This window comes from Glycine max, chromosome 2 (assembly GCF_000004515.6).
Source record: "Glycine max cultivar Williams 82 chromosome 2, Glycine_max_v4.0, whole genome shotgun sequence".
NCBI lineage: Eukaryota > Viridiplantae > Streptophyta > Magnoliopsida > Fabales > Fabaceae > Glycine > Glycine max.
Genome location: NC_016089.4, coordinates 47,292,667 through 47,307,475, shown reverse-complemented (window position 1 = coordinate 47,307,475; position 14,809 = coordinate 47,292,667). Strand labels below are relative to the sequence as shown.

General features: G+C 32.9%; 2 protein-coding genes across 4 annotated transcripts; both read right to left on the bottom strand.

The window, feature by feature from the left end:
- Positions 1–2,295: 2,295 nt before the first annotated feature.
- On the bottom strand, positions 2,296–7,819 carry RJ1 (LysM-type receptor kinase NFR1alpha). 2 transcript variants are annotated; one of them, XM_014770171.2, is made up of 12 exons: positions 6,571–7,819; positions 6,207–6,240; positions 6,087–6,094; positions 5,797–5,958; positions 5,196–5,392; positions 4,706–4,795; positions 3,870–3,963; positions 3,627–3,778; positions 3,445–3,536; positions 2,928–3,066; positions 2,735–2,833; positions 2,296–2,634 (listed from the first exon to the last, which is right to left on the bottom strand). In XM_014770171.2, the coding sequence occupies exons 1-12, from the start codon at positions 7,184–7,186 to the stop codon at positions 2,476–2,478; spliced, it is 1,842 nt and encodes a 613-aa protein (XP_014625657.2). In that variant the 5' UTR covers positions 7,187–7,819; the 3' UTR covers positions 2,296–2,475. The 2 variants fall into 2 exon arrangements, with proteins under 2 accessions (XP_014625657.2, XP_006575588.2); XM_006575525.3 differs by having other exon boundaries at positions 5,803–5,958.
- Positions 7,820–9,542: 1,723 nt separating this feature from the next.
- LOC100803042 (lysM domain receptor-like kinase 3) lies at positions 9,543–14,809 on the bottom strand. 2 transcript variants are annotated; one of them, XM_006575524.4, is made up of 12 exons: positions 13,733–14,809; positions 12,776–12,809; positions 12,670–12,677; positions 12,362–12,523; positions 11,724–11,914; positions 11,249–11,338; positions 11,044–11,137; positions 10,772–10,923; positions 10,590–10,684; positions 10,247–10,382; positions 10,025–10,123; positions 9,543–9,949 (listed from the first exon to the last, which is right to left on the bottom strand). In XM_006575524.4, the coding sequence occupies exons 1-12, from the start codon at positions 14,358–14,360 to the stop codon at positions 9,785–9,787; spliced, it is 1,854 nt and encodes a 617-aa protein (XP_006575587.1). In that variant the 5' UTR covers positions 14,361–14,809; the 3' UTR covers positions 9,543–9,784. The 2 variants fall into 2 exon arrangements, with proteins under 2 accessions (XP_006575587.1, XP_003518454.1); XM_003518406.5 differs by having other exon boundaries at positions 11,724–11,902; positions 13,733–14,805.

The following is a 14,809-nucleotide window of genomic DNA, read 5'->3' as shown; positions in this document are numbered from 1 at the left end:
TTTATTAATATATATGTGAGGGGTAGAGGGTGTCACAAAGGACACCACTTGGGGTATGTAGACCTTTTTGTTTAGCTGCATGAGTGACACGTGAGGCTATTTTGTAAATGGAATGCCTCTCCCATCACTTCTTCTCAGGTACTGAAGTTGAGCTCCTCATTGATTTGGACCACCCACTTTGTTTCTTCCATGTATGCCTTTTATACTCTCTTTTGAGTCATGACATTCTAGGCTAATCATTCTAAATCTTATAGTAATCTAAGCAAGTGAATAGCAAAAATAAAATATTCACGTTGATATGTCGCGAAGATATATTGTTGCCTAATTAGAATCTTCTTTTAGCAAAATTTTAGTAATTTAATGTAAACAAATTGTAATTTATATACAACACTCGTTCCTTGCTAATTCTTCTTGGCAGTTTCTGAACTCCTACTACTCCTCTCCAGGAAGAAAATAATATATTTAGAAGCATGTCAGACGCGTATTTAAGACACTTGTTAATTGCATATATATTTAATTTACTTAAATATTTTTTTAGCCCTTAAAATTTAATATTTTTATTTTTCGTTCTTATAAAATTATTTTTTTACTTTTAATTCTTATAAATTAGGTTTATTTTGTTTTTTGTCTTTATAACACTTTATATAATATTTTTTCACTGTTTAAAGTGTTATTTAAAGTATTTTAAGGACTACAAACATAATTTATAAAAATTATAAGGACAAAAAGTAAAAAAATTAAAATGTAAGGATTAAAAATAAATTTAATTTCAAGAAAATTGTACCAACCTTTTTAAAGTAGATAATTATTTAATTGCATCAATTATTTTCTTAAGAATTGTTAACCTCAATTTTGTTTACAACCCCTTAATTTAAGCTAACGTAAGATGATTAAAATGAAACGTAGAAAGTAAAGGTTCTTTTCAGATATATCAAAGTAAAGGATTAAGAAACTCGTTGTTAGAAGTAAATAGTATCACCATCACATGGTCCCCTAAAAAAAAATAAAAATCGCATGTTGGTGTCTAGGAATATTTTAATAATTAATTGTACTTGTTTTTAAGGGTGATTGTATAATTTTGGCCTCTCAAATTTTAGGTGTGCTAATGTTCTCTTTGAGGCCATTCTTCCCCGTGTTCTTGATTAAAGCTAGCACTCCTGGTAACTTTCAGACAAGATACACAAGTATTACGTACTACTGCCACCTCAGAGCAAAAATGTGTCAACTACATTCATAGCTAAAAAATAGAAAGAAAAATTCTTGGCCTATATCTAAATATATTCTGTGCATAAAGCAATTGTTGATTCATTAGTTAACATTAGAGATTTGGTTACAGATCAATAAATTGATGCAAGCCGTAATCCTTGGAAACGATTGTCAGGAGAATACAACTTGTTCGTAATGATGTATTAAGAAAGTCGATAATTATTATTATCTCATATTAAGGAATGTTCCTCTGAAGCATTACACAGATGTTTTATACAGCTGCAGTGAAGTTACAACTTTTGACCCATGATTGTTGAGCCTTTTTTCCAGTGGGTGCCTCCTTTTTGGTTTACTTACTCTGATGGTTTTCTATATTTATGAAACAGTTTATTTAGGAGAACTTTCTTACAAAAAGCAGATACTGTATGTTGCTTTGAGTGTGTCAACTGAATTAAAATCAATCTAAAGCTTTCTTTCTTCCTGGTGATAGGAGTGTTTATAGATAGTAAAATATTTTAGCTTTCTGTTTTCTACTTCGTGCATGATGATCTATGGAAGATTGGGTCCAATCGATGACTGATATTGAGTCACTTCTATTAGCTAGGAGTTAGTAGATATAAGGTGGATTTGATGGTCATGCGAGAAAGAAAGATGAGAATGATCACGAGTTTGATTTATCCAGCTTAAAAAAATTAACATTCTAATACATTAACATTTTCTAATAATAATAAAAAGATTAATTAAGTTTAGTTATGAACTTTTTCATATTCTAATTTTTACTCCCTCAAAATTTATTTGATCTTTTAGTCCTTTCTTAATTTTCTGTGTATTTTTAGTCTCTTAATTTTTTTTTCTATTTCTAATCCTTCATTTATTTTTACTCAAAATTAATTCAAAATATATAAAAATGAGAGATTAAAGATGGACAAAACAAATTCTTATCTTAAGCATTAAAGATAAATGAGAGACTAAAAATAAACAAAAAAAAAGTTGAGGAACTAAAAAATACTCAGAAAATTAACCAAGAACTAAAATTTGTTAAAAAAAACTTTTGAATGATTAAATATTAAGATCTAAAAAAGTTGAGCCTTAAAAAAAAACCTTCTATTAGGAGTCAAAACAGGGGTTTTCAAATCAGATAGAAGAAAATTGTAGAAAACTCATTTACAAAAATCTCAACTCCATTCATGCATGTACAAACTTGTCAAACAATGCACAACGTGCTTCCAAAAGTCATTAAAAACATGGTGTAATCGTTATAAAGAACCTTCATCTCACAGACAGTAGATTTATGAGAGTCTGATTTTCGTAGGAAGTGTCGCAATCCTCAGTAGGTGATGAAAGTGTCATGAGAGCAACAACTATAGACCTCATACTCGGGCGTAGTAGTGGGTTATCTCTTGTACAAGCTCTCCCAAGTTGAGCAATCTGCAACTCATCAAACAATCAACTTACCTTAAGATTTGGCTGGGATAAAGTTGTATAAGATATAAATATTCAAATTATTTTCACAGAAAAATGCTTCCACCTTGAGAACTGAATCAATTGGATAGTTTTCGCCAAGCCTAGGATCCACCAGTTTGCGAATACTTTCTGAAGGATTACTCTGATTAAGTGCTTCTTCAAACTGAAATACAAAACAAGTCAACCTTAACTTCCTTTCTGTGAATTGAGAGTGTTTTGTTAGTAAACTGGTTCATAGAAGGAGTATGCAAACTCACCAAAGCTACAAGGCCCTTTGATTCAGCAACAGATTCACCTGTCTTTAGAACAGCATTCTTTGCAGAAATAAGTTCATAAAGAACCACTCCAAAAGCATATACATCTACTTTTGGAGAAATGTCACCATATTGAGCATATCTGCAGGAAATCCAGGTAATCAATAAAATAAGTTTTGTTCATACAAAATTAAAACTAAAGGGCTCGTTTTCCACAATTAAAAAGATTAAGATAAGATCTCTAATCCATGGAAAAACAAACCTAGTAATATCCTTGCAAAAATTAAAAGAGATAATTAATGAACTAAGTAACAATGATATGTTACTAAAACTGAATTTGATTTTACTAGTTAATCATACAATATTTTCCTCGTCGTTATGATCCGTTCATCAATAACATCAACTAATGATTCATCAATAATAAGAGGGCCTACTATTAACAACACAGAGAACACATGTTTTTTTTCCCAACAAAACCGAAATTTCGTTTTGATTATTTAGCACAATAAACAAATCATACTCTGGTGGCATGTATCCAAATGTTCCCACAAGACGAGTGTGAAGTGTGGAGCCTCCAACTTCAATAAGTTTGGTCAAGCCAAAATCTGCAACCTGTAATTAAAAGATTACACGGTTTAGTCTAAAAAAATATGAAAAATCAGGATGTGGAGTGAGGATCATGAAGAATGATAACAATGCAACCTTTCCACGGATGTTCTTGTCTATTAATATATTTGCTGATTTTACATCACGATGGATATACACAGGCACAGTGTGCTCGTGAATATATTCAAGGCCTCTTGCTGAATCTAGCGCAATTTGCACTCGACCAGACCATGGCAAAGGATCTTTCCCTGGAATCATGCTATCATCATTATTTATTGTTTGACAATAAGGTAACATGAAACATCACAGGAAAATATTATTAATGTATGCTGTTCTCACCTGTACCATGCAAATATTGGCCTAAGTTTCCATTGTCAATATATTCATATACAAGGAAAAGGGATCCCTCAACACAATATCCAATCAAGCGCACCTGTGTTGTTGTTCACAAAAGGTAGTTATATAAATACAGAAATTGTTGAATAATATAAACTTGATTTAGTCTAAGTGTTAGGCCAATTAAGTTTGTGCTACTACTCTAAAGAAACTTCTAGAGAAGTGTAGAAATAAGTAGAAGTAATATTTAATTGGAAGGAATGTGTAGAACTAAGTAGTTGGGAGAAGCATGTAGAACTCTCCCTTGAAATGTGTAGAATCTTTTTTGATGTATCTAGAACTCTCCCTTGAAGTCTATAAAAGGGGGAGAGGTTGTCGTTTTTAAAGAAATCAATGAAACCAAAAGAAGTCAAAACAAAAGCTTTTCTCAAGTCATAAAAACTAGCCTTCTTTCAAATATTCTCTCCTCCTTCATTTTTCTCAAATACTTCCTATAATCTTCTCCTTTACAACAATGATATTGAACTTACATCGAACTGCTCTTGCCAAAAAAATAAACTACATTGATGCTCACAAACAAATACAGAAGTAAGATAAAGATATTGCATGTTTTTTTACACAAGCAATGCTGATCTCTTGTTAATTTGTAGGATTTTCACGTGGATCTGCAGAAATAATTTTGCTGGATAATTATAGACTGTTTTGCAATTCTGTTCACAAAATCACCCTGGATATTTTTTTTTTTCTAACTGCCTTATTGTTTTTCAAACTATACAGAAAATGATTAATTATCCTTCCCAGATATATACATGCTTGGGGTTGTTTGAAGGATGCTGTACCAGATTAAAGTGATGAACGTGAGTTAAGACCTTCAACTCGCAAAGAAATTCTGTCGATGCTTGCACATCCATCTTCTTAATTGCAGTTTTCTGCATAGAAATGAATTATATGAGAGGAAATCCAGGAATAGAGTAGAAAAGGTAAACGGTTAACCTGAAACGGCATAAAAGCCAGAAACTTGTCAATCCACCCTTGAGAATATTATCCACTAATAAGTGAACAATGCCATATGTACCTTTCAGTTCAATGAATAGTCTACTGTAAAAACTTATATACCACACAATGAACTGAAAGCCTTACAATTTAAGCATATCCCTACTTTTCTGATGTAAAATAGCAATAACATGGGAAAGCCGTATGTTTCACTAATAACATCACCCGAGTAAAAGTAAAAACTTCTATCATCTCCATTTTTGTTTTTCCTTCTTTCCATTAATATGTTTTTTGTCTGCTTATGTTATAGAACTGAATATAGATGTAACTTCATACCTCGCCTCTCAGTTCTGCATAATAGACAGCTCCAAATCCACCTTGACCAATTTTATTCTCCAAGCTAAAGTTATTTGTAGCCTTGGCTAGTTCTTGATATGAGAACTCCATTGATTTTGCCACCATAATGCCTGTGAGGCCAGTAGCACTAGCAGTCCCACTGGATCCTGAAGTTTCATATTCTGCACTTCCAGAGACTTTACCCGGAAGAGTAAGAAAAATCAAAAAGTGTTACCATGGCCATTAAGCTAGTAGTCTAGTACACATAAAATTCTAGGAATATGCCAGAGTTGATGACATGTAAACTTTGAAGAGGTTGATAAATAGCTGGCCTTTTTTTTTTTACAAGGGATACAAGACTAAGAGGAGAATGTGTAAAAGAAAATAAGGGTTAATTTTTCTACCTCTGAAACAAGGTAAAACAGCCTAAAATTTAATCAGGTAATAAGTTTATACAGGATAATCTTTGAAAGAAAAAAAAAAGATAGTATAACAAAAGCTTAAAGACATGAAAATTCAGAGTACTAACTTTCACCCATATCTGGGAATATGTAATGTGAATAGTTTGAAAGGAATGCGTTATATGAATACGAAAATTTACCCGTACCATCTTGAGTTGAAAACGCCATAGAATTTTCTGTTGGCAATTTAGTTTTCTCTCCTTCCTTCTTCTGGAAGTACTTGCCATATAAGCAAATTACTAATAATAGAAGACTGCATATTCCTGCTATAGATATTCCAACTGCAGCACCCCTAGCAAGACCTGCTTATATACAGAAGCAAATTTAATCTATGAGGCTCTGATTTTTCTTTCTTTCTCATATTTATGTGAACATCAAGCTGAAAATAATCCTCATGTAACCAACTCTCTATGAAGTTTGAGATCCAAACCTGTTTTTCTGAAAGATGGAAAAGAAAATGAAAGTTAAAAAGATAGAATCAAACATGTAGCTATATTCAATTGTAAGTGCATAATTCAGCATGAAAGGTGATACAATCAAAATTACCCACCTCGGGTACAAGGGAACATAGTCTCCATGTTGATCTGGCAAGTTAAATAAAATTGAAACGTTAGACAAATACATAAAATGTTATCCCAAACACTCAGAAAAATAAATGAGTTATTTGAACCCTCAATATGCTGATAATACCAAAAGGAAAATAACTTAGAGGCATTGCTCTCTATTCAGAATTGCAGGTTCATCTTGATAATTCATGTTATAAAGATTTGCATTAAATATTAGAAATTTAGAATAGCTTACCGAAGTGAAACACCAAATCCGATTAGAGAACAACATCAAAAACACCTAAGGAGTTGTATCTAAGTTTTGTCCACATCAAAAAATACATTGATGATGCGAAAAGGAGAGCATACCTCTTCCTGGAATGAAAACAGTCCCACTCTCTTTGCTGAAATTGACACCAGGATTGTAACGCTGCAGCAACTGTGCATCAAGACGAGCCTCATTGGCAATATCATGCAAATTATTCCCAGGCCTGAGTGGATAGGTAATAAACATCCCATAATCTTTTGAAACCTGGCTGTTCCCACAAGAACAATTGACCGTGACATTAACCCTGGCATTTGCAGGTATACCATTTTGATCATAGCCATTGAACCTCCGCAAAAGCTCAACGGTGGTGAGATTGGCGTATGTCACTTTCGCAATCGAATCATAGGTGTCACCTGCAGAAGCTGAGTACTCAAACACATGCCCCAGAAACTCACCACCAATACAGTCACAGGGGAATGGAATATTGAGTCTGTAAAAGGATAGCGGATAACCATTCGATATATTGTCTTCATTGAAGCTGATTATAACTTCAATGCTTGATTCCATCAACCGCGCTATATTTTCTAAGCTTAAATCCGGACTGACATAGTAGGAAGCGAAAGCTACATCACATCCCTTCACACACTTGGATTCCACATTGTAACAAACACACTCCAGCAGCAAAAAGAACACAAGTAACCCTTTTTTGAGTTCCATTGGATCACAGGGAGCAAATAAGAGGAACACAAAGAAATCCAAATCAGAAAACAAGATTTCTAGGACTTTCTATACAGGGTTTAATCAATAATTATTTTCATTTCTTTTTCTCTTCAAAGTTGAAACCAATGTCACACTTCCTCTTTTAATCACTAAAACATAAAAGAATGTTGTAGGTAACTTAAGTGAATGCGTGCGAACATTAAACCTATGAAACACGGAGGCCTTGCTTGTTTGAAGTGTCGTTGTTTCATATATGTTTTCAACACCGATACACCTGGACACTTGTTTGACACTTCTTATTAGGTGTCTGGTTCAAAAATTACTCTTTATTGACTTAAACACTTAAGGCGTCACCTTTACACAATTAATACACTTGAAAAACATAAAAATTAAAACTGGTTTAAATAGATGAATATAACATCAATTTAGATATTTGATTTATTATATGTTATTAATTTTTCATTTGATTAGAATCTCTTTATTTGTGAGTGTAAGTGGTACCCAAATACCTATATTTTAGATATTAGTGGTGTCCGAAATTTGTGTTAGAGTATATGAATTCATATGCACACGTTTATGCCTGTTTTAGAACTAACACCTGATAGGTTATACCATTTAACAGTTTCAATGAGAGTGTGGAAGGAAACAGTAGGATAGGCTAGAAAATGATTGTAGTTGACTTGCATGTCATTTATTTATTGCATGCTTGGGTAACAACTTGCATGCCATTTTATTTATTAAGGGCATATTTGGTGTACATTGAATATGGTAGAGAGGGATACAGAACGACAAGGGGAATCTTTGTGATTGAGAATGCTGGCTTTGTTTAATCCTTTGTATCCGAAATGCCAACCATGTCGGCCAATGTGCCAACAAACCACTTCTTATCGCGTCTTCTCATTGTTCTAACAAACACAGAACAATTTTCCATTTTAAATTTTGAGGCACGCCTGTGCAGCTTGGCTATGACCCAATATACTTCATTGACTTCACTAATAACAAACAAAAAGGAATCTGTGTGATATCACCGATTGCATAGTCGCACATCTCTGTATAATTTATTGTTGGCTTTACTAGAAATGCTAAAGAGTGCTTCACGGCACTTGTGAAGGATACAATTGTTTAAAAAATAGAATAAATTCATAAACACGATCAATTAAAAGAATATATACTTATTTAATTAATTATATTATCTCTTGATTCGTTAATGCTCTTCATTTCACCTAATATAGATACTATAAACTATATTGATATAGTTGAAATGCATAATTAATATTTTATTACTAGTTTGTAGTCACAAAATTTCTAATAAGTTAAAATCTCTGATAGGATGAAGTAAATATAAAGTAATAAAAAATGAGAGGAGATCGTTACTTTGTTTGGTGGAATTATATATCCTTCAACAAGATCGTGACAAAGACAAATAAATTGATAGGCACGTATCCTCCTCTATTATTTATATCAGCTAATTTAAATTTTAATTAATCTATGCTAATTCCACAGTAAATACATGTTTTATCAGTTAAAAATATAAATATTTTACTTAATTTGATCATTAACATATATATTATTTATCATTAATTTAGATTCTCAATTATCACTATGTATCAACAGAATTTAGTATATAACAATAGATAATTTAGTCTCTTAAAAGCATTTATTAGCATTGGATTCTTAATTATCTATATAAAAATACTTTATTTAATGGTATTATATTTAGTTTGGTTATTCCTATAACTTGCAATGATTTTTTTTTAATTCTTGGCGATTTTTTTTGGACGTATACTTCTTGGCGATTAAGAAATAGTCTTTAGTGAATTGTCGTTATTTTAAACTTATGTTACCTTCATTCAGCAAAAAAAAAAAGAACTTGTGTTACCTTCCAACGGATGGTATATATTAAATAGTAATTTGATATGCAAATGCATATTGATTGCCATGAAAAGGTAACGAGGCAATATATAAACTATAAATTAATGTAAGTAATTAAATACTCACCGTTTTTTAGCCTGATTGTTTGGCTGTCGTATTTCCACAAAGGTTTAGCAAATGCAAAATAAATAAATAATAAAAAATAAAAAAGAAAGAATATATACTTACCATTTTTACACTTTTGTCTCATTAGAAACTGTTGTATTTTGTAAACTTATTAATTTTTATAACAATTTTTTATGGCTTGTAATAATTATCTTAAATATTATACTAAACACGGTTTCAATTGATTGGTAATGTAAAAATATTTTATAGTAACAGTGCATGTCTATTAAATAAATAAATAAAAAAACACAAATTTCCCAAGCAATTTTGTCCCAAAGCAAGAAAAAATCACAGTGAAGAAACGGAGTTTGTTTACTGATACAAAAGAATCCCTTAGTTGCAAATCAGACTACAAGCAATAGAACTTGGTGCATATTTGTTTTCTTTTTTTGGTGGCATATCATAAATTTGTTTTGCAACAGAAGAATTAAATGGTAACATGTGTACGGTAAATCACTAAAGTCGGCCTTATAGTATGCATAGTTCATAGGTTCGAATTTCACTACACCATTGTAAAAATAAAAAAAATGGTAACAGTTGTATTCTACATTCCTTTTCTTATTTACCAGACATTAGATTTGCAAGAGTTGGATTTTCAATGATGGAAGCAATATCCCAATCCTCAGTAGTTGAAGTAAGTGCTGTGAGAGTAACCACAACAGAACTCATATTTGGACGTTGTTGTGGATCGCTCTCTGTGCATGCTCTAGCAAGTTGTGCCATCTGCAAGCAGGAAAATGGCCTAAGTTGTTAAAATTAGAAACACAAAAAATTTAAATGCTTTGTGATCACTGATACCTTGCAAACTGAATCAATTGGGTAGTTATCTCCAAGCCTAGGATCCACCAGTTTTTTAAGACCTTCTGTGGTATCTTGCTGATCAAATACTTCATCAAACTGCCATATATATCACCAACAAATTAAAAATAAGAAAGGGAAAATATAGTTCTTAATTGTTTATTATGTAAGATCACTAGGCTGTAATTTGAAGATAATGAACAGTAGGGTGTGAAGAATGACCAAAGATACAAGGCCCTTTAGTTCAGCACCAGAGACACCACCTCTGCTCAATGCTTCTTTACCAGAAATTAGTTCATAAAGAACAACTCCAAAAGCATAGACATCTATTTTGGGAGAAACATTGCCATATGCATATCTGCAGAAATTATGGTATTATTGAATTCAGTCTCATGAGAAGCAAACTGATTTTCATGTTTATGGAGACGAAATGTACGTATTAAGTGTTAACAATGAAAAACTTATCCCAAAAATGATGTTAAAGTAAAAGGAGCTGCAAAAGAAGAAATATTCTCTAAATATTCATAAATGAGTACATAAAAGAGAGAAACATAATTCATCATACTCTGGTGGCATGTAACCAAATGTGCCCTTCATATTAACAGTGGGAAGTGATGAACTTCCAACATCAATCAACTTGGTTAATCCAAAGTCTGCAACCTGCAAATAAAATAACATAGGATCTCTCACAAACTATCCCAAATAGAAACATAACAAGATATCCAAAGTCATTGGAACAGACTGTACCTTTGCACCGAAGTTTTTGTCTATTAAAATGTTTTCCGACTTTATGTCACGATGGATATATACAGGTACCGTATGCTCATGAATGTATTGAAGACCTCTGGCTGAATCCAGAGCAATTTGAACTCGGGTAGACCATGGCAAAGGATTGAAACCTGTAAACACACTTTGACTTGATCGTTAACTCACTAAGCCATTACTCTTTACCATTAATCCATCAAATTAATGAACCAGTGCTGAACATAGATATTTGTCATGTTATGTGCTTATATAACCTGATTTACGTAGATGTTGTCCTAAGTTGCCATTCTCAATGTACTCATAGACAAGAAAAAGGGAGCCCTCAACACAATATCCAATCAAGCGCACCTATACATGGTGTTATCAATAGGAAGATATTTAGGTTTTAAAGCAGAAATCCTCTATTTAACAAGAATGTAAGAGGAAAAAGAAAAAGATGCTCTAAGTTTCACATAATACCAGGTTCAAGTGATGAACATGTGTCAACACTTTCAATTCCGCAAGAAATTCTCTTGTTGCTTGTATGTCCATCTTTTTTATTGCAGCTTTCTGTTTAATTAGAAAGAACTTCATTATAACTACATGAGATATAATTATTATAATGGGAAACTTGGAAAAGATAAAAATATGAACAATTGCAGATTTATCCTAGCACTCTAGCAGCATACATAACATTTATGCTTCTTGAGGTATGTGTTAAATGAAAAAAAAAAGTATTCATTTGCTGTTTGAAGTCAAAAAGACACATATGTAAAGAATAACCAGCAAAGTTTTGTGAGGCACGTGCTCTAAAAATAAAGGGGTAAAAAAGCCAGAGAATAAATGCTACATAATAATTGAAAACCCCATGAAGCCATGATAACTAGAAGAATATGCAACTTTTCTTTCAAATAAATGCAATCAAAAGTCAAAACTAACAAAAGAGATTACAAACCTCTCCATTCAGCTCTGCATAATAGACTACCCCAAAACCACCTTGACCAATTTTATTAGCCAAACTGAAGTTATTTGTGGCATTGGCTAGTTCCTCATATGAAAACTCTGCTGATTTGTTCACCCTAATGCCAATGGTGTTAGTACCACCTTCTGCAGCCGAATCACCAGAGGCTTCATCTGAAAGAGGGACTAAATAGGAATTACTATACCCCATCATTAACTATAATTTCATTTTCTCTGTGTGATTTTCTTCTATTTCATTATATGCAGCAGAGGAAGACCAAGAGCAACCAGAACACAAAACTGGTTTCATAATAGCAATAAAAACTTCACTAATGCCGCTAGAAATTCTAAAATTGGAATGGAAAAGATCCTCATGAAAAATGGTAAATGACAGAATCAAACTGTAAACTTTGTTCTTTTAGATTATTCTTGCAGAATAAGAAAAATGAGACCTATAACCAAGTATGCTATGAGATTATTTGAGTCTGAATATGATGCTATATGCTAGTACTTGTTGGGGAGATTTCAAATCAGGCAAAGGTTCAATTCAAAACACTTTGCATTATATTTAAAGGGGAAAGGTGGGGGGAGGGAAGGAAGAATTTAATGAAATATAAGTAGAAATTCATATACCATTCTTAACTCTAGCAGAGTTCTTCCTGGATTCTTCTGAGAGCAAATCCTTCTTCCATACCTTCTTTCTTCGGTAATATGTAACATACACACAAAATGCCAATAGCAGAAGTCCTGTTACTACTCCAATAGATATTCCAGCAATAACACCACCCGCAAGACCTGCTTATGTAGAAACAATATATGAGCTGAAAGTATGTTTACTATCTACTTTTAGGATATCCTTACCTTGTGTCTGATTTAAATATCAAACTCAAATGAAAACAATCATCAATAAAACAACTTTCTGGGGAGTGGGAAGGTCAAACCTCCAGAGCTGAAAAGGAAAATGAAAATACAGCCATTAAGATTGGCAAGTTACTAAAGAATGAAAAATTGGTCAAATAGCATGGACAGTAAGGTAAAAAGAATCACCTTAGATGAAGGGGCACATAGATAGCATTTTGGTCTGGAAAGTGAAGGAACAAGAAAATGTGAGGCATATGTTTCAAAGTTTAAAGTTTCTTGAAAACAAGTTGAAAGGTACAGCCATACTGCTATAAGCATGATGCTCATAAATTAAGTCTACTCTTGAATGCATTTCTTACTTTGGAATATGATCAGAAATCAAAATGTGTTACATATTTTCCAACTGCTAAAAATGAAATCACCGTCACTAGTGCCAAAACCATAGTTAATGTGGTAGTGGCATGACTATAACTTTATTCGAGTATCACAGGAAAAGTAACTAAAGAGAATGACAACATAACAGCATTCCTTCATTTATGATAGACGAGTAAGTGGCTTTGAAACTACGTCAAGAATGAACTGTTCATCCTAGCTTAGATAGACGTTGATATGATATATGCAGATTGCAATTTAGCTTATTTCTTTAGATCAATGAGGATGCAACTCATTCAAAATCTTGTTAATCGACTTGTGAATAATGCTTTTGAGATATTTTCTAAAAAAGAAAATTTTCTCCAAACAATAACTTGTTTGGTCACACGTCAAGGACGTGGTTTTTCACGTCTAGATGAAAGCTATCAGCTGTAACTTTTGCCTCATTACCCATTTGACATGATTTGTTGCCTGATGAACATAAAGGTCAAAAGGCCAAGATTTCTAGAATAGCTATGGATAATTAGTCTACATTTAAGTTCTACCTATAAATCAAATTTTAAAAATAGAGTACCCTCTTATTAGATTTCAACTTAAAACCAATTGATATTAAGTGAACTTGTTCATAAGTTATAGCACGAGAATTGAGATAGGCAATGTGAGACTTCCTAACACCTCTAGAGTTTAATCTATATGAAACATCAAATGAGTACAAAAACCTCACGAACTTATATCAGAAGCCCAAAGCATGGCAGCAAAGTAAGAATGTACCTTTTCCTGGAATATAAACCAGACCACTCCCTTGGCTAAAATTTACACCCGGGTTGTACTTAACCAGCAAGTCACGATCAACGCCAGTCTCGTTGGCAATCGACTGCAAAGAATCCTCAGGTCTAAGAGGGTACGTGATGAACAATCCATAATCCTTGGAAACTTCACTATTCCCACAGGAACAGTTAATGGTGACATTAAGAGTCCCACTATCAGGAATATTAGCTGGTAAATATCTGTTGAAGCTCCGCAACCACTCAGCAGTGGTCAAATTAGAGTAGTTCTGAGTGGCAATGGACAAATAAGTGTCTCCTGTTGTAAGGTTGTATTGAAAAGTATGGCCAAGAAACTCTTCATCAATGCAGTCACAAGGGAATGGAACGTTCACTCTGATAGAGGCAGGCAACAGGTCTTTGTTTGTTATGGTGTCAGTGTTGTAGCTGAGAATATCTTCAGGTTTTGAAACAACCTCAGATTCCATAAGCTTTGATACATATGTCAAGTCACCTTGTGATAGATAGTAGGAAGCTAGAGCTAAATCACAACCCCTGCTACACTTGGATTCTGCACTGAACGCTATAGAGGCACATAACAAGAAGAAAACTGGTAATCTGAAACTGTGTTCCATTGGGTGGTAAAATACAAAGTTTCTGAATACTCAAGCCTATTCAAGAGGAACACAAAATCAAGAATCTGGGCGTGTTGAACCCGCAAATGGGGGCAGGAATAATAAATACAAACGCAATTTGAAACTTCGTACTATTTTACCAAAGTCTTAATGTTACCAAACTTTGTACTCTTTTTGTGGTTTTGCCTAACTTGTTGATTGAGCATGTTGGATTTAAAGATGTTATATAGTTCGGTTAGGATGTATTTACTGTTTTATAGGTATCAAGTACGGGTAGATATTTCTTTTTATCATCTTATTGAATATCATTGATTGTGCCGATGACTAATCTTAGAGGAATTTAGCTGGCCAAGGATCATTTTTATTGTGATTCTTCTTTTTTAATCACAATTTTTTTCATCTACAAAATTTGAACGGAAAACTTACTTAAGAGAAATGAGTGTAACACT

Bases quoted from the DNA above. Each gene is read 5' to 3' on its own strand.
- RJ1 (XM_014770171.2), bottom strand. From the start codon at position 7,186: ATGGAACTCAAAAAAGGGTTACTTGTGTTCTTTTTGCTGCTGGAGTGT. The intron at 6,241-6,570 runs GTATGCTCTCCT...TTAACTTGCCAG, and splicing joins TGTTTTCATTCCAGGAAGAG to ATCAACATGGAGACTATGTT. The intron at 3,779-3,869 runs GTGAGAACAGCA...GCATGATTCCAG, and splicing joins CCAATATTTGCATGGTACAG to GGAAAGATCCTTTGCCATGG.
- LOC100803042 (XM_006575524.4), bottom strand. From the start codon at position 14,360: ATGGAACACAGTTTCAGATTACCAGTTTTCTTCTTGTTATGTGCCTCT. The intron at 11,138-11,248 runs GTATTATGTGAA...CACCATGTATAG, and splicing joins ATGTTCATCACTTGAACCTG to GTGCGCTTGATTGGATATTG. The intron at 10,383-10,589 runs GTATGATGAATT...TAATTTCTGCAG, and splicing joins TTTGGTTACATGCCACCAGA to ATATGCATATGGCAATGTTT.